Below are 24,377 nucleotides of genomic sequence, written 5' to 3'. Positions count from 1 at the left end.
TCTGCCTCCCAAATGCTGGGATTACAGGTGTGGCCTCTTTGTCCAGCTTCAGAGTTCTAATTCTGCTTCTATGATGTTTTGTGATTTCCTTCAAGAAAAACAATAAAATTGTTAGAAATAATGAGTGAAAATCAAGATGAATTGATTCTTTATGTGTGTTCATTTATTGTGTGTGTTTGTATGTGTATGTTAGGCATGTGGGTGCATGTTTGCATGGTATTGACATGTGGATGCATGCTTGCACGGTATTATACATGTAGATGCATAGTTACACAGTATTAGACATGTGGATGCATGCTTACATGGTATTAGACATGTGGATGCATGCTTGCACAGTATTAGACATGTGGATGCATGCTTGCATGGTATTAGACATGTGGATGCATGCTTGCATGGTATTAGACATGTGGATGCATGTTTCCATGGTATTAGGCATGTAAATGCATGATTGCATGGTATTAGACATGTAGATGCATGCTTGCATGGTATTAGACATGTAGATGCATGCTTGCATGGTATTAGACATGTAGATGCATGCTTGCATGGTATTAGACATGTAGATGCATGCTTGCATGGTATTAGACATGTGGGTGCATGCTTGCAAGGTATCAGACATGTGGGTGCATGCTTGCACAGTATTAGACATGTAGATGCATTCTTGCATGGTATTAGACATGTAGATGCATGCTTGCACAGTATTAGACATGTAGATGCATGCTTGCATGGTATGGACATAAGAAAACCTGAGGTGTGGGTGCTCTGCTCAGGTGACTTCCTCCTTTTTTGATTTTTGAGATAAGATTGTGATAGCTCTTAAACTGTTTTTATAAATTTTTAAAATTTTTCATAAATGCATACAATGTATTTTTATTATATTCCTCCCCTGTTCCTCCCCTTTACTCCAAGAACCATCCCCAATTTTCCCACCCTTTTCCAACTTTATGCATTTTTTGTTGTGTTTTGGTTTGTTTGTTTGTTTGTTTTGTTTTTTGAGACTGCGTTTCTCTGGGTAGCTCTGACCATCCTGGACTCTTTGTAGACCAGGCTGGCCTCGAACCCACAGTGCTGAGATTGCAGACATGGTCACATTCTTAAAGAAAACTGACTCTCCTCCCCACAGAAGCCATTATCTGTCCACAGCTCCTCAATTAGGGGTGGGAGCTTACGGGACCCTCCCCACTCTGCTAGGACGCTGTCATTGTACAATCAAGCACGGCCGTCGGGGTTTATGAGCGCAGTCGTCTGTCATGTTCAGAGGACAGTACTTTGCTCTGGTCTTCCCCAACCTCTGCCTTAAACACTTTCTGCCTCTTTTTCCCAAGCAGCCCCTAAGTCCTGGGGGAAATGGTGACATGGCATCCTTTTTGTTGGTGAGCACGCCACAGACACTTACTCTCTGCACTTAGACCAGTTATGAGTTTCTTTATTTATCATTATCCACTGCACACAAAAAAAAATTCTCTGATGAAGTCTGAGAGCTAAGCTGATCTACAGGTGTGGAGCTGGGTAAACCTTGGGGCAGTTACATCCTATGCCCAGTTCCCAAGATAACAGTAACAGGTTTACCCTCGTGGGCTATGAGTTCCCCAAACACAGGTTCTTGGCCAGCTTTACAGTCCTAGGCATGTGCTTCCACCTGTGGAGCAGGCCTTAAATGAGCAGTTCTCAACTTGTAGGCCACAGCTCCCACAGAGTCACACATCAGATGTCCTGCACACCAGATGTTTATGATTCATAACAGTAGCAAAATTACAGTTATGAAGTAGCAGTGAAATAATTTTATTACTAGGTGGTCACCACACCATTTGAAGGGTTTGCAGCATTAGGGAGGTCAAGAACCGCTTCCCTAAATCCAGTCTGAAAGCAATTGGTTATTCCAAAAGTGTTGATACCGCTACTGCACCCTTGTGTATACCTTACTGTGTATGGAGTTCACACTGAGGTGGGACTGTTGAGGACGCTTTTCTACCATCAATTCTGGTAGTTAATCAAAAGCAATGCAATATCCTGAATTGTTGGGGGGTATCTAGGATACCCTTAATCAATAACTCAAGGGGAACTCTCCCTCACTTGGCATTTGAATTTTTATTTGGCAGCCTATGGCTTCTAGGAAGAGCACTGTCCCCTGTATAGTATGGGTTGATTCCAATTGGTGTGTGTGTGTGTGTGTGTGTGTGTGTGTGTGTGAGTGTGTGAGTGTGTGTGTGAGTGTGTGTGTGTGTGTGAGTGTGTGTGTGTGTGTGTGTGTGAGTGTGTGTGTGTGTGTGAGTGTGTGTGTGTGTGTGTGAGTGTGTGTGTGTGTGAGTGTGTGTGTGTGTGTGTGTGAGTGTGTGTGTGTGTGTGAGTGTGTGTGTGTGAGTGTGTGTGTGTGAGTGTGTGTGTGTGAGTGTGTGTGTGAGTGTGTGTGTGAGTGTGTGTGTGTGTGAGTGTGTGTGTGTGTGTGTGTGAGTGTGTGTGTGTGTGTGTGAGTGTGTGTGTGTGAGTGTGTGTGTGTGAGTGTGTGTGTGTGAGTGTGTGTGTGTGTGTGTGTGTGAGTGTGTGTGTGAGTGTGTGTGTGTGTGTGTGAGTGTGTGTGTGAGTGTGTGTGTGTGTGTGTGAGTGTGTGTGTGAGTGTGTGTGTGTGTGTGTGTGTGAGTGTGTGTGTGAGTGTGTGTGTGTGTGTGTGTGTGTGTGTGTGTGTAACTATTAAGTATGTTTCCATGTGATTTCTTTCAGTCATCCTTAGATTAGTTCTCTCTCTCCACCCCTCTCTGACTTCCCCTCTCATCCTTCCCCTCACTCAAACCTCCATCTCAGTCAGGGTCCTAGTGCTGGGAACAGACACCATGACATAGCAGCACTCATAAAGAAAAGCCCTTAACTTGGCTTTGCATACAGTCTCAGGGGTTCAGGCCACTGTCAGTCAATAGCCGCGTGCAGGCAGGCGTCGTGGTGCTGGAGAAGTTGAGAGCTCTACATCTGGGTCGGCTACCAGCAGGAAGAGAGAGTGCTTCAGGGCCTGGCTTGGGCTTCTGAGAGTCCCAAGACCACCTCCAGTGACACACTTCTCCAGTGAGGTCGCACCTAGCCCCACAATTCATGTATTTTTGCTTGTATGTACCTGATTTGTTTTTTTTGTTTCTCCTTTTTAAAATTTATTTATTTTATGTATGTGAGTGCTCTACCTGCATGTACACCTGCAGGACAGAAGAGGGCATCAGATCTCATTACAGATGGTTGTGAGCCACCATGTGGTTGCTGGGATTTGAACTCAGGACCTCTGGAGGAGCAGTCAGTGCTCTTAACCTCTGAGCCATCTCTCCAGCCCTGTACCTGATTTCTTGAGTCACAGTTTAAGAACTCCTGCCTAGAGCATGTTGACAGCTACCATGTGCTGGGGATCCTAGTACTGCCACTCTCTGAAACCAAGCGTTCAGATGTTTGGGCATATGGAGGCTATTCTTATTTAATCCACCACAGCCTCTCTCTCCTTTACTCCCCCTTTGTCCTCATGTCACCTGTATCTGTTACGTCCCCTCCACTAAGATCTTTCTTCCCCTCCCCCAACAAGAGCCCTTCTCTAGTTTCCTGTACTCTGCAGGTGCCCCAAGCTAAACACTTGGATCTAACGATTTAATGCTAAGTCTCGCATAGGAATGAGAGAGAACACACAACGTTTTTGTCTCCTGGGTCTGGCTTCACCCCCTCAGCCTGGTGTTTTCCAGTTCTGTCAGTTCACCTGCAAATTGTGTAATTTCCTTTGATTATAGTGGAGATAAACTCCACTGTGAACTGACTGGCTGACTTCCAACTGACTCTCTGTCCCTGTCTGTCTCCCCCCCCCCCCCCCACTGCTCTTAACAGACTCTTTCCCGTCTGTTCTCGTGAGAGGTGAGCATATCCTATCTCTAACTCTGCTTTGCCCTGTCACGTCAGGAATCTCTTTAACAATTACGCCCCCCTCCACATCCACCCTGGACTTTACATGACACACTCCCAGCTGCTGCACATTTCCACATGTTTCTGTCATACTTTTTGCTCTGGATTCTGATTAGATATCTGGCTAAACACATCGAGCAATAACCACACTACTGCTATGATGTCACACAGTGTTATGATGTCACACAATGCTGTGATATCACACACTGCTATGATGTTAGGAAATCTCTCCCACCATTAGTCTGTTTGTTTGTTTGTTTGTTAGGTTTTTTTTGAGACAGGGTTTCTCTGTGTAGCTTTGACTGGAATCACTCTGTAGACCAGGCTGGCCTCGAACTCACAGCAATCCACCTGCCTCTGCCTCCCAAATGCTGGGATTAAAGGCGTGCGCCACCACCGCCTGGCTTTAGTCTGCTCGTTTTGAATTAAGCCGCATTCATATTTTCAGAGCACAAACAGAGTATAATTCTTTGCTTGAGGGTAACGTGACTGTTTTGATTCCCACTAGTGCCCTTATCCCCTCTAAGCCGTATGAATACTATCCAGGCCTCTGCTGGCATCCTGGCCTTCCATGCCCCCAGCACCATGGACGCACTATGGCCTCTGCTTCCAACGTTCTAGGCTTTCTTTGGCCCATCGCTCCAGATTCTTCCATCCTCACAAACTGGTCCCCAAAGCCTCCACACTAGTCAGGTTTATCACTGCAACAATCCACTCTTGGTACCAGTTTTCAGTGTCGGTTACTTTATCACTGTGACCAAACACTTCACTGAAACAGCATAAGGGAAGAGAGGCTCCTGGTTCAAGGGGAACCAGGTCCATCATGGTAGAAGAGGCGTGTTGGCTGGAGTGAGTGAGTCTGTGGCAGGGGCACCCGACACCAGCTACTTCCCAAGTGGTATCAAGAAACAGGATTGGAGCTGGGTGTGGTGATGCACGCCTTTAATCACAGCACTCGGGAGGCAGAGGCAGGTTGATCGCTGTGAGTTCGTGGCCAGCCTGGTCTACAGAGTGAGTCCAGGACAGCCAACTGACATCTCATAAGCCCTAAAATGTGCCAGTTTCCCTCAACTTCATAACACAATATAAATGTTATTTTTGCATTTCAAAGAGAAGTCTTGCCAGGTGTGGTGGCACACGCCTTTAATCCCAGCACTTGAGAGGCAGAGGCAGGCAGATCACTGTGAATTTAAGGCCAGCCTGGTCTAGAAAACGAGTCCAGGCCAGTCAAGGCTACACAGAGAAACCCTGTCTCGAAAAACCAAAAATGGAGAGAGAGAGAGAGAGAGAGAGAGAGAGAGAGAGAGACTTGTGATGTAATTAGCTAATACGAAGTATACTAAGGCTCAGTGGTGGCGCACACTTTTAATCCCAACACTGGGGAGGCAGAGGCAGGTGGATCACTACGAGTTGAGGCCAACCTGGTCTACAAAGCAAGTCTAGGACAGCCAGGGCTACCCAGAGAAACCCTGTCTAGAAAAAAACTTAAAAAAAAAAAGAGAGAGGGGGCGTACAAGATCACCCTCTGCTACATAGTATAAAAAAGGCAAAGGATTTTTTAAAGGAAATAAAGGGAGTAAAAAGGGGATGGCGGGAAAGGCAGGGCAAATGGAAAGAAAAGAAAGGAGTCTTTGCCAGAGATTAGACTCTAACCTTTGACCCCTGCTAGAACTGGAAGAGGATACACTTCTGTTTAGCTACCCACAAGGCCTAGGGTGCAGCTCAGTGAGAAAGCACTTGCCTACTTCCCAAGATGGAAGAGAGGGAGAGATATTGACCTTGGCATGAAGTGCAGCAACAAGGCCACTAGGGGGCACTACTGCCTTGCAATGCTGTTCGTAGACGTCACTGAACGCATTTTCCTTTTTTTTTTTGTTTTTGTTTTTGTTTTTTGAGACAGGGTTTCTCTGTGTAGCCTTGGCCATCCTGGACTCACTTTGTAGACCAGGCTGGCCTCGAACTCACAGCGATCCGCCTGCCTCTGCCTCCCGAGTACGCATTTTCCTTTTAATGATGCTCAAGTTACAATTTTTGCAGGCTTGGCCCAAGCTTAACTGATTCCTTTGGACACCACATGTAAACAGCTCCATGCCCCAATCGCATGAGAAGCATCTTACTACAACCTGCAGCGTTGGTTGTGCCTTTCCTGTTGAGTCACATGGAGTCTAATGGCCAGACACCAATTCCAGGGTACCAAAGGTACAGTCACCATGGTAACCTCAAGAAGAGCCAGATACCAGGCCCCATCCTTTGCACTGGGGCCCAGAGCACACAGGGAAAGGAGGCAGGGCTATGGTTCATCATGACATGGCATCGCCAGGACTCTTTCTTTGTCACCCCCTTAGCAGTTACAGCACTACTGTTCTGGCTTACCTTACAGTTCACTCCTGCGAAGAGGAGGCAGAAAAGCCTGGTAGATGGTGAAGAGGGGCAAGGGAGCCGCCATCCCATCTGTTTATCTATTCTACTGACTCAGGAACCGGACCTTCCTGAGGGATTGTGGGTCCCACACCTGCCCCAGCCTGCCTCCAAGCTACTGTGTCATTTACAAAACAGGAGTCACAGCGCATCCTCGGGGTGAAGCTGCAGACACCCCCTCCCCCTTCCCCTTCCTGTGGCTGGCAAATTAGCACTGGCTGAGGCATGGTTGTTTTGGCTCCTGTCTGGGAGGACATGGACAGATGGCAGCAAGCAAATAGACACTTCACTGGAGACGATGTCTTCTCCCTGTGCAGAACACAGCAACAACACAAGATTTATAGTGTTATCGCTGTAAGATCCCAGGAAACTCTGGGTCCCCAAGCCCCAAAAGTCAGTTCAAATACCCAGAAATGAGCTCAAGCCGGACAACAGGAGGATTCTGGTGGTTAGGTAAATGCCAGCATCCCTCTGGGAACTTGTGAAACTGGCTCTCATCTGCCAAAAGGAGTCACTCCCCTTACCTCTGGCGCAAGGGGGCACATGGCTACTTGTGTTGTCAATTACCATAGCAAAGATCATGCCAGCCTCCCGGGCCCCTCAGCATCACACACAAGTATCTGTTACATATCTCAAAGTCCATGGTGGCACACTAGTCTTCTAACTTCCTACCTTACCCTCAGCTCCTTCCAGCTCACCAGCCTCTGCCTCTGTCTCTGTCTGTCTGTCTGTCTGTCTGTCTGTCTGTCTCTCTCTCTCTCTCTCTTTCTCTCTCTCTCTCTCTCTCTCTCTCTCTCTCTCTCTCTCTCTCTCTCAGGGGAGGGGGGTTTGAAACAGGGTTTCTCTGTGTAACAGCTCTGGCCATCCTGGAACTCACTTTGTAGACCAGGCTGGCCTCGAACTCACAGAGATCCACCTGCCTCTGCCTCCCAAGTGCTGAGTGCACCACCACACCCGGCCTTCTCTCCTTTTCTCTTCCTCTCTCTTTCTTTGTTCTCTCTTTCTCTCTCTCTCTCTCTCTCTCTCTCTCTCTCTCTCTCTCTCTCTCTCTCTCTCTCTTCTACAATAAAAACCATGGAGCAGTTGCATCATCGGTTTATACATTGATGTAACCCACACTGCCCTAAGCATTTTTTTTCTTAGTTTTTATTCAGTCATGGACTGAGTTCTGCTAGACTCAGAGGGAAACAATGAAAATGGGAAATCCCAATGGCTGACGTTACAGCCCGACAGCCTGGTTATGACCACCTTGCAGTCACGTCTTTGTTTCAGGAGGTCCTTATGGCTGACTTGTTACACTTACGCTTTGCTCCTGCAACCCCACCTACTTTGCCCATCAAATCCCCCATTTGGAAGCCACCTACCCCTGAGCTACAGCAACCTTGTCTTCCTCACATTTAATGCTGACCTCTGGGATTCCCACCTTAGGAAGGAGGTAGCCTGAGTACACGAATAAAAAAGATTGCTTTAATTAATTGCTTGCTTTAATTAATTTGGCCACGATGGTTCGGATCGGTGTCATTGGGACTAACATTTTGAGTTCCCCATCCAGATCAAGATCTCAAGCCAAATGCAGACATTCTGAAGGCAGACCCTTCCCTCGGGCCCTCCAGGGTGGAAGAGCTGCTCTCTGGGAGCTGTGCGCCTTGGACACATTCCAAGGCACACCTTCAGTTGAGTGGACTGCCTGCGCAAAGGGCCGCAGCAAAAAAGAAATTGATTGTGTGAAAGTAACTTTGATTCTCCTGGCTCCATTGTTATCAGGGAGGCTGACTGCCTCCTTCTGCTAACCTAAGCCTAGTCCTAGAAGCTTCTAGCCTCTGTACAAGCTAACCTAGGCCTAGGATGTTTTCAGCCCCTGGGACTTACTGCTTAATAAGCTCACCCTTACTTACTCTTTCTGAGCTCTGGGCTGGCTGGTTCAAGTCAGCTGTTCTGGCTCTAACTCCTCTTCCAGCTGACTAACGTAATCTGGCTCCTCTCTCTTGGCCCTGAATTGCTCTGCTTGGCCTCAATCTGACTCAGCAATCTGCTCTAATTTTCTGGCTTCTTCTCATTTTCTGGCCTGTTCCGTCTTCACCTGCAACCCATCTCTCTATTACTGTTATGTTAATGTGTTTATATCAATTTTATCTCAAAAATTGTAAGACTATTATATGAACTTTCTGTATCTCAGGATTTATGAATTTTTGATATGCTAAAAAATCTATAAAATCTATAACAAAAGTATAGCACAGGGTTAATAATTAGAAAGCTACATGTGTAATCTCAAAACAAAGACCTAATCTATCAAAGTCTGGGCAAGTCTGCAAATTTACTAACCTTGTTTTTTGTTTTTTATTTTTTTAAACTCCTGAAGTTCGCTACTGGCTAACGGTTAATATGATTTAGATGTTACCTGTTAGCATAATGAAAATGCTTCAGGGCTCACCCACCCCAAGAAGGGCCCAAGGGTACACTGGAATCTCAAACAGCTGGGGTAGCCTCTGGCCACTTAAAGTTAGGGCCAGAGCTGTGACCACCAAACACTAAACACCAGAAACCGGGACACTCCTGTCTTATGATGCAGCAGGACAGTGAGTGAAGCATCAGACAAAGAGCCTATAGAATGTCCTGACCTAAGGTCTATGCAGGCTGACAGAGACTGACTTAAGAATGAATGTCCAGCCTCCTTGTTTTTTCTAACCTTGCTATGCTTTAGCTATTTCGATAAACTGAGTCATACAAGAAACTGTGATATTCTGCAATGGTGCACTAAGAAGGGGCCAGGAGAATAAAGTTGCCAGTCTCTCTATGGACTGTATGTGTGATTTATGCTGAAAGAGCTTCAAGATTTTTTAAGGTGAAACTTAACAGAGATTAAGCCGAATAATCCTAATCTTATAAAAGCTACTCACTTCTTGTAAAACATCAAAGATAATTAATAGTCACCTTATAAACTATCAAATTCTTTACAAATATAACTCATTTATAAGGACAAGATTTATTTAGCCTCCTGTATGTTTTCAAGATTAAACCTAAAACAAGTAAAGTTTATGTAAAACCAGGTATACTTTATTTATTTATTTTTTTATTTATTTATTTATTTATTTAGAGACAGGCTGTCTCTGTATAGCCTGGCTGTCCTAGAATTCGCTTTGTAGAACAGGCTGGCCCAGCTTCTGTCTTGGCAGAGTTCCATTCAGCTGGTAAACACCATCCAGAAATTGTATGTGGCCCACAAACTGCTCCAAAGATGATCTATGCCGCATGAGCCCCAGGTAGTCCTACGAAACCAGAAAGCCCTGGACTTGCTAAAAGTATAAACCATCCAGCCAAAGTGATCGCTCCCAGCCTCTTCAGCTGGATCAGGAAACCAGATGTTTGCCTCCACCTCCTGAGTGCTGGGATTAAAGGCCTGTGCCACCACACCAGGCTAAAATTTTGTTCTTACTGAGTGTTTTGAGTTAAACTGGTCGATTGAAGAAAGACACTGCAGGGTGTATTACGGCTGTTGCTGGCAGCAGAGGCATCAGCACTGATGAATTGAACAGTCAGCAGCTTCGAAGAATCGCTTTTATTGATCGTTAGACCCCTCTGAGTGAGTCAATCCCCTCATACCAAAGTCTCTTATCTGATCTAAGAGTTGTCTTAAGGAACCTAAGCAAAGGAAGTCATTATAAGAATTCCAGGTTTCCCTGGGCAGTGGTGGCGCATGTCTTTAATCCCAGCACTCAGGAGGAAGAGGCAGGTGGATTGTTGTGAGTTCGAGGCTGGCTTGGTCTACAAAGCGAGTCCAGGACAGCCAAGGCTACACAGTCTCAAAGTAAATAAATAAATTATATTTAAAAAAAAAAAAAAGATTTCCAGGCCTGCCAGCAATGTCTTATGACTGTGGTCATGCTACGGTTCTGAAACTCCCAGGAAAGAGCAGCCCTGTGACTTCAGATAACAACCATTGAGTATTCACAAGAGATCCCTACAAGGCTAAGTGGCATCACTCCAGAGTAAATGCCAGGTGTGATGGCTCTCCTAGAACTGCCACACTAACCAAACAGGTCAGTTTGTAAATGGGCCGTGCATCTTTTGATGTATTACAGACTTTGCCATCCTACCCCGCCCCACCCCCACCAGGGATGCTATCAAGGATTTGACAGGGACACATATGGCAAGGCAGAAAGGATGAATCAACCTGCCTCCATTTTAGGCTAAAAAGCTATCTTATAGTAAAGACAAACTAGGCTCATCCCTGTCTATGATTAGACTCAAGGATCAGGCTGTGCCCTGCCCTACCTGTAACCTTAACTAGGGCTGGTTCTGCACTGCCTGTTCCAGGAAATGGCAATTGTGTCTTTGTTTCAAAAAGTTATTATAACCATCTTGCAACCTTACCTTTGTTTCGAAAGGTTGTTATGAGCATCTACGACTGCCTTGTTTTACTTATTTGGTTGATTGGTTTGGTTTTTGGTTTTTCTGAGACAGGGTTTCTCTGTGTGGCCTTGGCTCTCTTGAACTTGCTTTGTAGACCAGGCTGGCCTCAAACTCACAGAGCTCCACCTGCTTCTGCCTCCCGAGGGCTGTGTTTACAGTGGTGCGCCACCGCGCCTGGCTATGACTGCCTTGTTACAACCACCTTGCAAGCATGTCTTTGATTCAGGAGGTCATTCTGACTAACTTGTTATGTTTATATGGTCTGCTTCTGCAACCCTATTTTTTTTTTCTGAGTGTGTGAGTGTTCTGTCTGCATACACAGCTGCATTCCAGAAGAGGGCATCAGATCCTTTATAGATGGTCATGAGCCACCATGTAGTTGCTGAAGACTGAGAGACCTCTTAACCGCTGAGCCATCTCACCAGTCCCCAAACCTATGTCTTTTACCCACTAAACCCTTCATTTGGCAATCCCTGAGCTACAAGAATTTTATCCTCCTGGTGACGCACGCCTTTAATCCCAGCACTCGGGAAGCAGAGACAGGCATATTTCTGTGAGCTTGAGGCCAGCATGGTCTACAAAGTGAGTCTAAGACAGCCAGGACTACAGCCCGTCTCTAAAAATAAGAATTAAAAATAAAAAATCTTATCTTCCTCGTATCCAGTGCTGACTTCTTGAATCTCCTCTTAAGGAGAGGCCATCTGAATTAAAAAGCTTGCATTAGCCAATGGCTTGCTTTAACTAGTTTGGCCACGATGATTTGGGTCAATGGTCTCTCTCCTCGAATCTTCAGAATTAACAGAGGAACAAAAGGTTCCAGGATGTTAGCAGCAGATGGCGGGGAGGGCGCTCTCCTGAGCTGCAGAAGGAATGGTCTATCAGTCAAGACGAACTCAAGTCAAAACATTACCACATCCAGGGCCGCGATCGTGGGGCACCATGGGAATGAAGAAAGGACAGATGCGCACAGAAAAGCTGGCATCAGGAGGTTTGTGCTTGCTCTGATGGAGTGCACCTACCGCTTAATAACCCGAAGCTCATCAAGGTTATTGCTAACAGCACAGTAGGGGAGGAGGTAGCCAGTCTCCATATGCGGCCTCTGTAGCCCAGCAGTCTCAGCAGACTGAGGCTGCAAACTTCCCCGAGGAGGACCCTTTAGTCTCAGTTGCTAGATTTTGTACATACTGGGACCAAAAGAAGGTTGTGACATCCCTCTCAACTTGGGGGGGGGGGTGCCAATTTTTTTTAAAGATTATTTATTTATTTTATGTATATATAAGTGCTCTATCTGCATGCACACTACATGCCAGAAGAGGCCACCAGATCCTAGGATAGATGGTTGTGAGCCACCATGTGTTTTGCTGGGAATTGAACTCAGGACCTCTGGAAGAGCAGACAGTGCTCTTAACCTCTGGGCCATCTCTCCAGCCCCGAGGTTTTGTTTTTAGACATGACCATGCCCATACTTAAAAATACATATTCACTCTGCGCTTCCTCAGATCCCCACAAAAAGTGCCAGCATTGTCCACAGCTGGCAATGGTGACCTTGCTGGTTTGGGCATTCCTGGACACAAGGCACCCCATGGCTTTACAGGATGGTCATGGCCTCTTTCATCTTCCCAAACACCATATGTTTACCATGTCTTGGCAGCTTAAGCGAAAAACTGGGAAGCATTTGTGTCTCTCCAGCATTTGCCGTAGGCAGGATCTCAGGCAAGACTGAGATTCCAGGGTGCAGCCCTCTTCCTCAGATGTCTCCCTGTTCACAGACCTGCCTCCAGCACCAGTAGGATGGTGTGTGAAGTTGCCAACTGTGCTGCCTTGCTTTTTACGTCAACTTGACACAAGCCAGAGTCGTGGAGAGGAGGGAGCCTCAATTGAGAAAATGCCTCCATAAGACTGTCCTGTTGGCAAACCTGTAGGGCATTTTCTTAATTAGTGATTAATGTAGGAGGGCCCAGCCCATTGTGGGTGGGGCCACCCCCTGAGCAGATGGCCCTGGGTTCTACAGGAAAACAGACTGGGCCAGGCGGTGGTGGAACACACTTTTATTTCTAACATTTGGGAGGAAAATGCAGGGGGAGGAGGAGAAGGAAGGAGGAGGAAAGAAAGAAAGAAAACTGAGCATGCCAGTAAGCAGCACACCTTCATAGCCTCTGCCTCAGGCCCTGCCTCCACGTTCCTGCCCTGACTTACTTCACTGCTGAACAGTGGTGTGGAAGTTATAGAAGCCAAATAAACCGGTTCCTCCCCAAGGCGATTCTGGCCATGGCGTTTCATGCCAGCAGTAGTGACCCTGACTAACACACCAGCCCAGCACATGAGTTGAGAGGAACCTTCTAACCAAAGCTTTTCTTGCCTGTTCTCAGAGCATGAAATTTGTCTCATGTCAGCGAAACAGCTTAAAGGAGACATGGCCCACAGGTTCAGCATCCTCCACCATGTCAAAGAGCTCAATGGGGTTGACAATGGCTGGCAACAAGTGGCTACAAGTGTCAGCAGGGTCTGCAAGTCCCCTGGGCATCGTGTTAAGTCAAATGCATTGTGTACAAGAGCAAGCAAGTGCCACCATTTTCTTTGCTCAGGAACCAGATTGACATCTGTGTGGCGTGAGGGGGAACAGGGGCTCTCTGTGCAGGGGAAAAAGGGGCCACGTTGGGGGTGACAAGGAGCAGCGTGGTACACATGTATGAGAAATCTTGACTAAAAGGAAGTTTTGTCAAACCACAAGACCCCATCACTTCTCAGAAAATATGTATGTAACCGTGTCTGTGCTGGGACCCCTGGTAGGACTGAATGCTTGCCACACGGCGTCCCCTCGGCTGTGCAGTAGTCAGGGACCCCGGCCCCTGGAGCTTCCATGGGACACCTGGAATCGGGCTGCTTTGCCTTCCTGCGCATTTTGTCCTCCAATTATTCTGTCTGCACTAATTTTTGCCTTTCTCTGAGATAATTATCGTTACAGAAATTGCTCCTTAGTATTCCTCAGCTTTTGAAACTCTTTTTAAAGAGCCAGGCATGGTGCCACAGACTTGCAAGCTCAGTTTGGGAGAGCGAGACAGAAGAATGTCACCTTCCAGAGAATAGGAGAATGTGTGGGAAACGGCTTGAGGAAGAGAGAGCAAAAACATTACTTTATTGCATTATGCAGACTGGTCTTGAACTCCTGATCTGAAGCTATTCCCCTGCCTCATCTTCCTCCCTTGACAGTCTACAGGGCACGTACTACCATGCCTTGGTATGTTTCAAACTCTTTTTAAGAGATGCCATTAGAAGCTCAGCATTCAAGGCCTTTAATCCCAGCACCCGGGAGGCAGAGGCAGGCAGATCTCTGTGAGTTCGAGGCCAGCCTGGTCTACAAAGGGAGTCCAGGACAACCAGGGCTACACAGAGAAACCCTGTCTCAAAAAACAAGTAACAACAACAAAAAGAGATGCCATTAGAATTTATTCTCTGCTTTCAGTGGAATTGTTAGAGATCAACAGCAAGATCCCGGGAGAGCCATAAGTAAAGAGTTGGAATTAAAAGAAGTTTATTCTACGGGGCTGGAGAGATAGCTCAGTGGTTAAGAGCACTGACTGCTCTTCCAGAGGTCCTGAGTTCAATTTCCAGCAACCACATGGTGACTCATAACCATCTATAATGAGATCTGGTGCCCTCTTCTGGCCAGTTGGCACACATGTAGGCAGAATACTGAATACATAATAAATAAATGAATAAATCTTTTTTAAAAAGGTTTTTCTAAATAATATTGGTCAAAAGGGTATCAAAGGCACATTGGAAGCTGCTGATGGTCTGGTCAGCAGTCTACCATTTCTGCTCTGGGCTCTGGATCCGGCACCTAAAACCAAAAAATATCAGTGCCACCAAGTAGTGCTTTAAGGGAAATGTGTAAATTGTGCTGTGTGCACTAGAAAAGAGGAAATATATCAAACCAGCAACCTTGGCTTCCACTTCAAGAGACTAATGATCAAGTAAGCCCAAAGTGGACCAAAAACAGAAAATAAATTAAAAATAACTGCGGGGGAATGGAGAGAAGAGGCTCAGGAATGTAAAAGCTGGCTCCTGGGGGCATCGTCTATTAAAGGTCCTAATCTTCGCCAGATATGCTAAGGGGACAGAGGGGTGAAAGGCAAGACAGCGGCATGAGCCTGTGGACCCAGGGCCTCCTCTGGAGGCTGAGCCAGAGGACTGCTAGAACCAAGAGTTCAAGACCAGCCTGGGCAACACCATGAGACTCTATTGCTGATGTTCAAGAATAGCCACAGAAACCAGCCAGACACCAGGCTTTAATGAACACATTTATTGACCACTGCCAGGGGCCCAGTGGACTGGGGAGCCAAAGTGTGTGAGGATGGTTGGCTTCTAAGGCAGGCAGCCTTTTTATAAGAAAAACCGTAACCAAGTAACAACTAGGTAACAAAACCATAACCAGCTTAAAAAAAAAAAAACCCACAACCAGGTATCCAAGTGTAGGAAGCAACATCACATCATTTTGACTAGCTAGACAAAGGGTTTCCAAATGACCTTTAATTTGATTGGTTCTGAAGTTGAGAGACTTTACAGAGTGTCCAGGTAACAAAGTATACAATCTTGAGAAACAAAACCATAGAGATGTAATTATTAGACGGCAAAGCCTGAAAACTTGAACTTAATTTCACCTCATAATCAAGATGGGAGACCAAAAACCAAAATGGCTGCAGTTATGCTATGTTAAAGGCCGAACCAGGTCTCAACTGATTCTTTCCTTCCACCTTGTAAACCCCAGGAATCAAACTTAAGCCATCTGGCTTGGTGACAAGTGCCTTCCCCCTCTGTGAGAACCAAGCCCTCACCAACACTTCCTGTGTGGGGAGGTGTCCTTTGGAAGCTCCACTGCTGTCTATGGAACTGAATGTCTACAACCAAGTCATCTCGCCAGCCCCACGTATACACTTAACAGCTTTCCAGCCTGCCACCTCAGGTGTTGACATAAACCACAACTCTCATCTTGTTTGTTTGTTTTCAAGGCAGGGTTTCTCTGTGTAGCCTTCGCTGTCCTGGAACTCTCTTCATAGACCAGACTGGCCTTGAACTCAGAGACCCACCTGCCTCTGCCTCCCTACTGCTGGCATTAAAGCCGTGTGCCATCACAGACCGGCTCTCCCCTTAACGGAATAAGAGATCATTTATCCTGGAGCCATTTTGAGTGACCATGGCCTGGGAACACAGAAGCAGCTTCACGAAGGTTTTATAGTTTTACAGAGAAAGAAAGTTCTAAGCCAAGGCAGCTTTAAAATACAGTGGTGGAGACAGCAGAGAGGCTGGTACATCGAGATGGGGGAAGATGTTCTATTGGCCCAGCGTGCTGTCTGTTGCCCATCTTAGCTCTGGATTGGTGGAGACCAGGGTTCTGCTGAGTCAGTAGTTCTAAGAGGTTGTATTTACTATCATGAGGTATTAGTTCAGACAAGTCGGGCAAGGAGTAGCTGCTCCAGAAGTTAAAGCTAGCCCCATATAAAGCAATTACCCTCTGAGCCTACAACATCCCAGTCTCTCCAAGCACTGGAATTCCTGTTGGCCAGTCAGTCTCTGCAGACACAGAAACGCCTTCCAGGAGTCATCTGTTCCCAGCCAGCCACAGCTTCTTTTCAGGGATTCTCATTCACGAGGGTTTGCTAGACAAGAGCTCTGTCACAGAACTACACTCCCCAGCTCCCCGCTGGGCTTTAGGGAAGAAAGCAGAAAACAGCTATCCCTGGACCCGCACTGTAACGTTACTTTCCTTGTTCCTTTGACAAAATAACCAAAAGAAAAAGCCGTTTAACGATGGATTTATTTTTGGCTCACAGCTGTGTGTGTGTGTGTGGGGGGGGGTGGTCCAGAGCATCATTGGGGATTGATAAAGACGTGAGCTTAAGACAGATGGTCAAACTGTGTCTGTAGTCAGGGAGCTGAGAGAGTACACTAGCACTCAGCTCACGATGATGTTTCTTTTTGCATGTGCATGTGTGTGCACGCATGTGCCACCCGTGTGTGTGGGAGGGTGCTCATGTGTGCAGAGGCCAGAGCTTGGCATCAAGTGCCTTCCTCCATCCATCACTTCCTGGTTCTTTGAGGCATGGTGCATTAAGGAATCCTGTTTCTGGGATTACACACCACCCGTCCTGCCCCGCACTATGTGAGCCTTGAGGATTTGAACTCTAGTCCTCATGACCTTTACCCACTGAGCCAGCTCTACAACCTCACTTTCTCCTTTTTTTAGTCAGTCTGGCATCCCAGCCCTCAGGGTGGACCTCTCACCGCAGTAGGATTGAGACACTCCCTCATAGACTAGCCCAGAGGGTCTGTATCCTAGGCGGAGCTAGAGTTATCCATCACAGGCACACCAGCCCCCACAGAACTCATCTGCCTGACTTCAGGGATCGTCTGAAGAAGTGGGTGGAGCCGGGAACAAGAGGCTAGGGCAGTTCGACCAGATCGACTTAGGAAAAGCTGAGTCACCATGAGGACTTAGTTGTCCTTAAACCTCATTATCACTACCCAAGGGGATCAGCAGACTGGATTCCACTGAAGTTGGGAGGAGGTCTAGTCGCACGCCTACGCGTAGCCGCGCCTGGAACTTTGTTAGTAGGTTCAGAATGTCCTTGGGAGACGATTCGCGCGGACCCAGACCAATACAGAGCTTTCAACTCAAGTGCACTTGGGGAAAACCCGGCTTTGCTGGCTCCTGTTAAAAGAAAACAGTTCTGTAAACATGAGCTCCTTTTCCCACGTGGGGGCGCACCGGGACCTCCAGACCCGCAGAGCTCGCCCACACCTGTTAAATCTAAGTCCAGGCTCTTTTCCCTAAAGTCCTTGAGCGAGCTGCGGGGAATCGGCTGTACAGCAGCTCCTGTGTTAAGTAATTTCGGTGTGAGTTCAGCAGAAGCAAGCATTTGGGTTTTGCAGAAAATGACGGACTCCCGCCCAAGAAAATTACGTAGCACTTCTTTTCCTCCTTTTGAGGTTTCCCCAAAATAGTTGCCTCAATCCAATTGCCACGAGTCCTGCTGACCTCTCACTAATTCCTTTTGGAGCAGCGCCTGTCCTGACCCACTCTCAGCTCTGAACAGGGATCTCTACACAGGCGGATTGACAGGAGGAGGCGGACCCTTGGGGAACAGACGGCCCCTCCTCGGAGGGGAGGGACCGACTTCCCAAGGCCTTGCTCCCTAGCAGTCGCTGCGCCGGGTCCCAGAACTTAGTCCTACGCCAGGTTTCTGACCACGCGTGACCCCGCTGCCCAGCCGGCCCTACAGTCAGCTGGCCCGTGTGTCCCTCCGACATGTCGTCCTGCAGCCGCGTTGCTCTGGTGACCGGGGCTAACAAGGGCATCGGCTTCGCGATCGCGCGTGACCTGTGTCGGAAGTTCTCCGGGGACGTGGTGCTCACGGCGCGGGACGAGGCGCGGGGCCGGGCGGCGGTGCAGCAGCTGCAGGCGGAGGGCCTGAGCCCGCGCTTCCACCAGCTGGACATCGACGACCTGCAGAGCATCCGCGCGCTGCGCGATTTTCTGCGCAAGGAGTACGGGGGACTTAACGTGCTGGTCAACAACGCGGGCATCGCCTTTAGAAGTAGGTGTGGGGCTCCAGGAGGAAGTGCCCAGGATTCTCCCAGGGTGCTGGGCTGCGCCATCCCGTCTGGGTGCGCCCGGTTCACGCCCTGCGAGGCGGGTTCCCGCGTGCGGTGACTCGGGTGCGGGCCCGCCCAGGCGTCCTACTCCACACCCCGCCTGCCCAACCGGCCGGCGGCCTGTGCTGGCCTGTGCGCTGCCGGAGGCCCTCCTTGGAACTTTAAGCTGAGCCTGTTTGCAAGAAAATCGGCCTCCTGGAAGGGGATCACGCTTTGCCAAGCTCATCAGCTTTCTGTCCCACGCACGAAGGCTTTTCTCAGAGAAGGGTCTTCCAAAAGCGGTTGGAGCTTTCGCTTCGCGTGAAAACAAGGGCGCATTCATAGATGCCAGGAGACATCTGCTGAGGACAGGAAATGGGTTGCGGAGACACAAATTAGCGCGCACTGGCACGGTAGTGGGTTTCCTACCGGCTTTAATGGGGTGTTTTGAGAGGCTCCAGCATTAAGGAAGCGAGCTCTGCTTCCATTCTCCTGGGAGCTAGGTTTGTTATCAAACTTGCACGTGAGATTTGAAAAGCATCTTCGTTTAGAGGCAAAATAATAATAATAATAAGATAAAATAAAAACCAAAAGCACTTACTCTAGCAAATGCTAGTTAGTAAAAATTATCCAGTTGTCATCTGCTGGAACAGACACAACGTGCCAGCTTCACTTCTAACTCTGAGACTGACAGGGGAAGGCGACAATTGCGGAACAGAAGTCTCTATGCAGTTGGCCCTGCCTGAGGAAGTCCTAACTCGACTTCCAAACTTCTGGGAAGGGGAGGGGCCTAGGAACTCTCGGCCGGTGAATTGTGGCTCTCGGAGCCCCTGCTTCTGACGTGTGGGCAGTGCGTGTGCAAACCTGAGCATTAGCCGTCCACACAGAAGCCGAGGTCTTACACCAGCCGCTCCACAGGCAGCGTCTTCACCCAAGCCCCAGGAACCTCCCATGCGGTTCAAGCTTCAGATAGGAAGGTCAAACTAGGTGTTCTTGAGGTGTTCCAAGAGAACGTGGGATGTGGACCAGAAAGTTCTTTCCTTATGTTCACAAGAGCTTCAGAACCATCGACTTCTAGATTTTATAGTGTGTGTGCATACGTGCCTCTGTGTGTGCGTGCCTGCGTGTGTGTGTGTGTGTGTTTACAGTGTATTTATCACCATGCTCAGCAAGACTTTTTCTAAAGTAGGCTTGCTTCTCCTTTAACTGTTATGTGTTAGGATCTACCTTCTTGCATGAGTTTCACACGGAAATGTAATTCCTCTTTTTTTTTTTCCTTATGCTTTTCAAAGCGGATGATCCAACACCCTTCGACATTCAGGCTGAGGTGACACTAAAGACGAACTTTTTCGCCACTAGAAATGTCTGCACTGAGCTACTGCCCATAATGAAGCCACATGGTAAGTCCAGGGTAGGCCTACCGCCCGTCAGGAGGCAGCCACGGGTCCCTCAAATAGCAACCCCGGGCTGCTGTTTGTTGTGCGGTAAAAACTGCCTTATTTTTTTTTTTTTTATCAGTGTCTGGTTGTGTAGTTGAGCCTTTCAGCTGTGGCTGTCAGAACTCTGCGGGACAGATCAGTCTGTGTCAGGAGCTCAACCCTCCATCACAGGATGCAGCATGTCCCCAAAAGTCTGTGATGGTCTCAGAGGGTCCGCCCTTGATGTTGCAAGGATAGGCCCACCCGCTTGTGTGGCATTATGGCGTTCTTTTTATTCCTTTCTTCTTATTTAAAACTTCAAACAAAAAAAAAAGAAAGAAAAGAAAAGAAAAAGAAAGAAAGAAAGAAAGAAAGAAAGAAAGAAAAAGAAAGGAAGGAAACTTATGTGAAAGCTTTTTTTCTAAATGTTGTAAGCTGACTGAGAGAATCCAAAAAGAAATATTCTTTGTGGAGGGACATCTTACCCCTGGCCATGAGGTTTAGATTGATAATTTCCTTTTCATGCTTACCGGGTGCCCACAGTTGGACCCAGCAGTGGTGGTGTCATTGGAGCATCATACACCTGAGGACTGTGTCATCCACAGAGCCTGGGCCTGAACTGGGAGAGAGAGATTAGTTAACGCAGACTCTCATGTGTGAAGTGGCCAACTTGCTGGAGAGGGGCACTTACTTCTCGGAAGAGTTTCTTTTGCCAAGGCTGACAGTGATTCTGAGAGAAAGCCCTGGGCTGTTGTTGTTGTTTTTGCTTGTTTGTTTTGGTTTGGTTGGTTGGTTGGTTTTCTGAGACAGGGTTTCTTTGTGTAGTGTTGGCTGTCCTGGACTTGCTTTGTAGACCAGGCTGGCCTCGAACTTACAGTGATCTGCCTTAAATGTAATGTTCAGGACTAGAGAGATAGCTCAGCAATCAAGAGCACGGGTTGCTCCTGCAGAAGACATGGGTTCGGTTCCCAGCACTCCCATAGCTCACAGCATGGTAACTCCAGTTCCAGAGGATCCAATGCCCTCTTCTGACCTCGTCAGGCACAGGTCATGCATGTGGCCCACATGAATACATGCAGGCAAACACTCCTACATATACATAAGATAAATAGATCTAAAAACTTAATTTTTCAAACTTAGCATTTTGAATGAGAATCAGCTCGGGGTGCCAGAATTTCTTTCTTATTTTTGAAACAGGATCTCACTCTATAGTCTTGTCTGGCCTTGACTCTGCCGTGTAGACCAGGCTGGCCTTGAACTTTTAATGCCCCCTTTGCTTCCTGAATGCTGGGATTCCTGGCATGCACCATCATGCCCTGCTTAGCTGTAAGATGTTTTCTATCTGATCAGTGTGGAGAGATGGTCTTGAACCCCTGCCTGCCCACCTGCTCGCTCGTCAGCCATTTTCTTAGTGGGATGGGTTCATAGGAGGTCTACAAGCAAGCTGGGCGCACACTTGCACACCTGTAATCCCTGCACTTGGAAGGTCAGGTTGGCCTACACCACCTGATCAAAAATGATCCATTCTGTTGAAATAAGAATTGTAGCATTGGGCTGAGGAGATGGCTTAGCAGTGAAGACACTGTCTGCTCTTCCAGAGGTCCTGAGTTCAATTCCCAGCAACCACATGGTGGCTCACAACCATCTATAATGTGATCTGATGCCTTCTTAAGGCACACAAGTGTACATGCAGATAGAGCACTCAAAGACATAAAATAAATAAACAAAATCGGTTTTTAAAAATTATATCATTGCCAGGCACAGTGCTACACACCTGTAATCCAGCACTTGGGAGGCAGAAGCAGGTAGATTTCTGTGAGTTCCAGGCTAGTCTGGTCTACAAAGTGAGTCCAGGACAGCCAAGGCTACACAGAGAAACCTTGTCTTGAAAAAAAAAATTATAGCATCGAACACAGGCCAAGTTGTTTTGAAAGTTAAAGGGAAGCCCTGGAGGCTTGTGGTTGTTGGCCCAGGGTGCAAAACCAGGTGAGCTGTGTTTTGAATCAAGTCTGCGACTTCCTGCCCTGGGAGAAATCTGCCTTATAGTATGCCTAGAGCATGTGACTTTGCTACACTTACGTTCAGCAAGAGACACGGTGCTTACCCAAATGGCTTCTTACTTTCTATTTAGATTTTTAGCACATTACTTTCCAGGAACAGGTTTTGCTTAATTGCAGGAGGCAAAAATGCTTAAGCAACAATTAAGTCACTAGAGGGAGCTACTTGCCTGCTCTTTCTAAAATTAAAAAATACGAAGGTGGGAGGTGTTCCTAGATGCGCCCACGTGTTTGTCTGTAAGCCTGAGGCTGCCAAAGGATAAGCCGCAAGAGTCAGTTCCCCCTGTCCACTTTGGGACCCCAGAATGGAACCCGGCTTGCAGGCAAGTCCCTTTACTTGCTGAGCTGCCTCTAGGCTCCGCCTTTTATTTATTTATTTATTTATTTATTTATTTATTTAATCAGCAATTAAACTCAACCTGCACAGTGACTGTGGTGCAGGCAGCCTAGCTGGCCCTGGGAAGCGCCCTTTGTGATGCACTTGCCGGGTGGGTGTTGTTCGTTGCAGGTCGGGTGGTCAATGTCAGCAGCCTGCAGGGCTCAAAAGCTCTGGAGAACTGCAGCGAAGACCTTCAGGAAAGGTTCCGATGTGACACGCTTACCGAGGGGGACCTGGTCGACCTCATGAAAAAGTTTGTGGAGGACACAAAAAACGAAGTTCATGAGAGGGAAGGTTGGCCAGACTCGGCCTACGGGGTGTCCAAGCTGGGGGTCACAGTCCTTACGAGGATCCTGGCCCGGCAGCTGGATGAGAAGAGGAAAGCTGACAGGATTCTGCTGAATGCCTGCTGCCCCGGCTGGGTGAAGACCGACATGGCAAGGGACCAGGGCTCCAGGACCGTGGAGCAGGGGGCGGAAACCCCTGTTTACTTGGCCCTCCTGCCTCCAGATGCCACTGAGCCTCATGGGCAGCTAGTCCGAGACAAAGTTGTGCAAACGTGGTGAAACATCTGCTCTGGGGCTTAATGGTTCAGTCAATGTTAGTGGGAGGGCTGAGAGGAGGCTGGCGGCGTCTGTGTCTTCGGCACACCCAGGAGGATGGGCCATTCGCTTCTGTGTGCTTCCACAGGCTCAATCTGAACGGCTTGCTGTGTCTGGACTCTCTTAGCTCCTTCATCCAGTTAATGTGACTGCTTTGTTTCTCAAATTAAAAAAAGAAAAAGTTTTATTTGTTTTTATTTTGTGTGTTGTTTATTTTTATTTTATGTCTGTGTGCAAGTGCCGTGTGTGTGTGTGTGTGTGTGCACGCATGCGCCATATGCATACCAGGTGCCCATAGAGGCCTGACACTGGAGCTATAGGTGCTCATAAAAGGCCCATACAAGAGCGGCCCGTGCTCCTCACGGCCCCTCAGCCTGCTTTTATTTCATGACTAAATCCAACATCCTTTCAGCCAGGCTGTAGCTCCTGCAACATGAATGGTCTCTGCAAGCTTCTGTTAGCTTCCACAGGCATGTCCCTCTGCAGCCACAGTCCTGCTGCCGGTGAGGGGTGGGGGGCGAGGGGTGGGGGCCGGGCATGGAGGAGGCACTGAGCATGGCAGCTCTGCTTAAACACAGGCAGGAAGTGGAAGAGTCAGATGCCTTGTGGGTTTTTTTTTATTTCCACTTCCCCTGCAATCTCCAGCCAATCCCAGCTTCACAGCAGCTGAGGAGACCCTTGCCAACTGCAACACTCAGGAGAGCGCTACAACCACAGCGAGCCCTCGGGTGTGCTTGTTAGTAAGTAGGCAGTGGTATACAAGCCACCCCAAAGGCCCTGAGGACCATGGGAAAATAGGAAACCTCAGGACCACCCTCAAATAAGTCGGGGTCACCAGAAGCACGTCACTGCCACCAGAAGCACATCACTGCCAGGATTTAGGTTCCCGTTACCCTGTGCACTTTCTGCGCATGCGCCAGGTCACTTTATGACAGAGGCTCACCCCATGCCCTCTCTCTCCCTCCATCCCCTCCTCCTCCCCCCCCCCCCCCGCCATCTCTCTTTTCCTCACATCTCCCAGAGACCACCTCTGCATACCCCTCCCAATAAAGCCTCCTACGTGGGTCTGCCGCATGGTGTTATTTGTATATCTACTACATGGTTATGCTGCGCAAACTCTAACAGTGCTGGACCTCCTCTGGGTGCCCATAGTTGAGTGACAAGGGTAGGCGATTTGGTCTTGATCTAACCAAAGCAAGACTGGCTGAACTGGCTTAGGGCTAGACTGTGAATGGCCATATCCCCCAACCATTGCGGCCCTAGGGACAGCAAGCCCTAGGCAAAGGGACAAAAACTAGGTCAGCCCTCAAGAGGAGCATTTACAAAGTGGCCTGAGGACCACACACACCCCCTTCCCTTGCCTTAGACAGTTCCTGAGGGCATGGGCACCTAACAGATGCTTTAAGATACTCTCGTGTGCTTAAAACGCCTCTTTTCCTTAACCAGGATGAATTGAACCATTGCTGGCAGTCGAAAGAAACGTGCATAATAGAAATGCATTGAAATGTCTCATGGTACATGGTGGAGAAAATGATAGTCAGGC

At 47.9% G+C, this 24,377-nt stretch overlaps 1 protein-coding gene across 1 annotated transcript; it reads left to right on the top strand.

Annotated features, from left to right (window-relative positions):
• Positions 1-15,656: 15,656 nt before the first annotated feature.
• On the top strand, positions 15,657-23,031 carry CBR3 (carbonyl reductase 3). Its single transcript, XM_084801837.1, has 3 exons — positions 15,657-18,341; positions 19,671-19,778; positions 22,362-23,031. Exons 1-3 carry the CDS (start codon positions 18,053-18,055, stop codon positions 22,796-22,798), a joined length of 834 nt encoding a protein of 277 aa, XP_084657963.1. The 5' UTR covers positions 15,657-18,052; the 3' UTR covers positions 22,799-23,031.
• Positions 23,032-24,377: the final 1,346 nt, after the last annotated feature.

This window comes from Acomys minous, assembly GCF_964271855.1.
Source record: "Acomys minous genome assembly, chromosome: 11".
NCBI classification, from domain to species: Eukaryota; Metazoa; Chordata; class Mammalia; order Rodentia; family Muridae; genus Acomys; species Acomys minous.
Note: the sequence above shows the minus strand (reverse complement) of the source record. Positions and strands in the feature narration are given on the sequence as shown.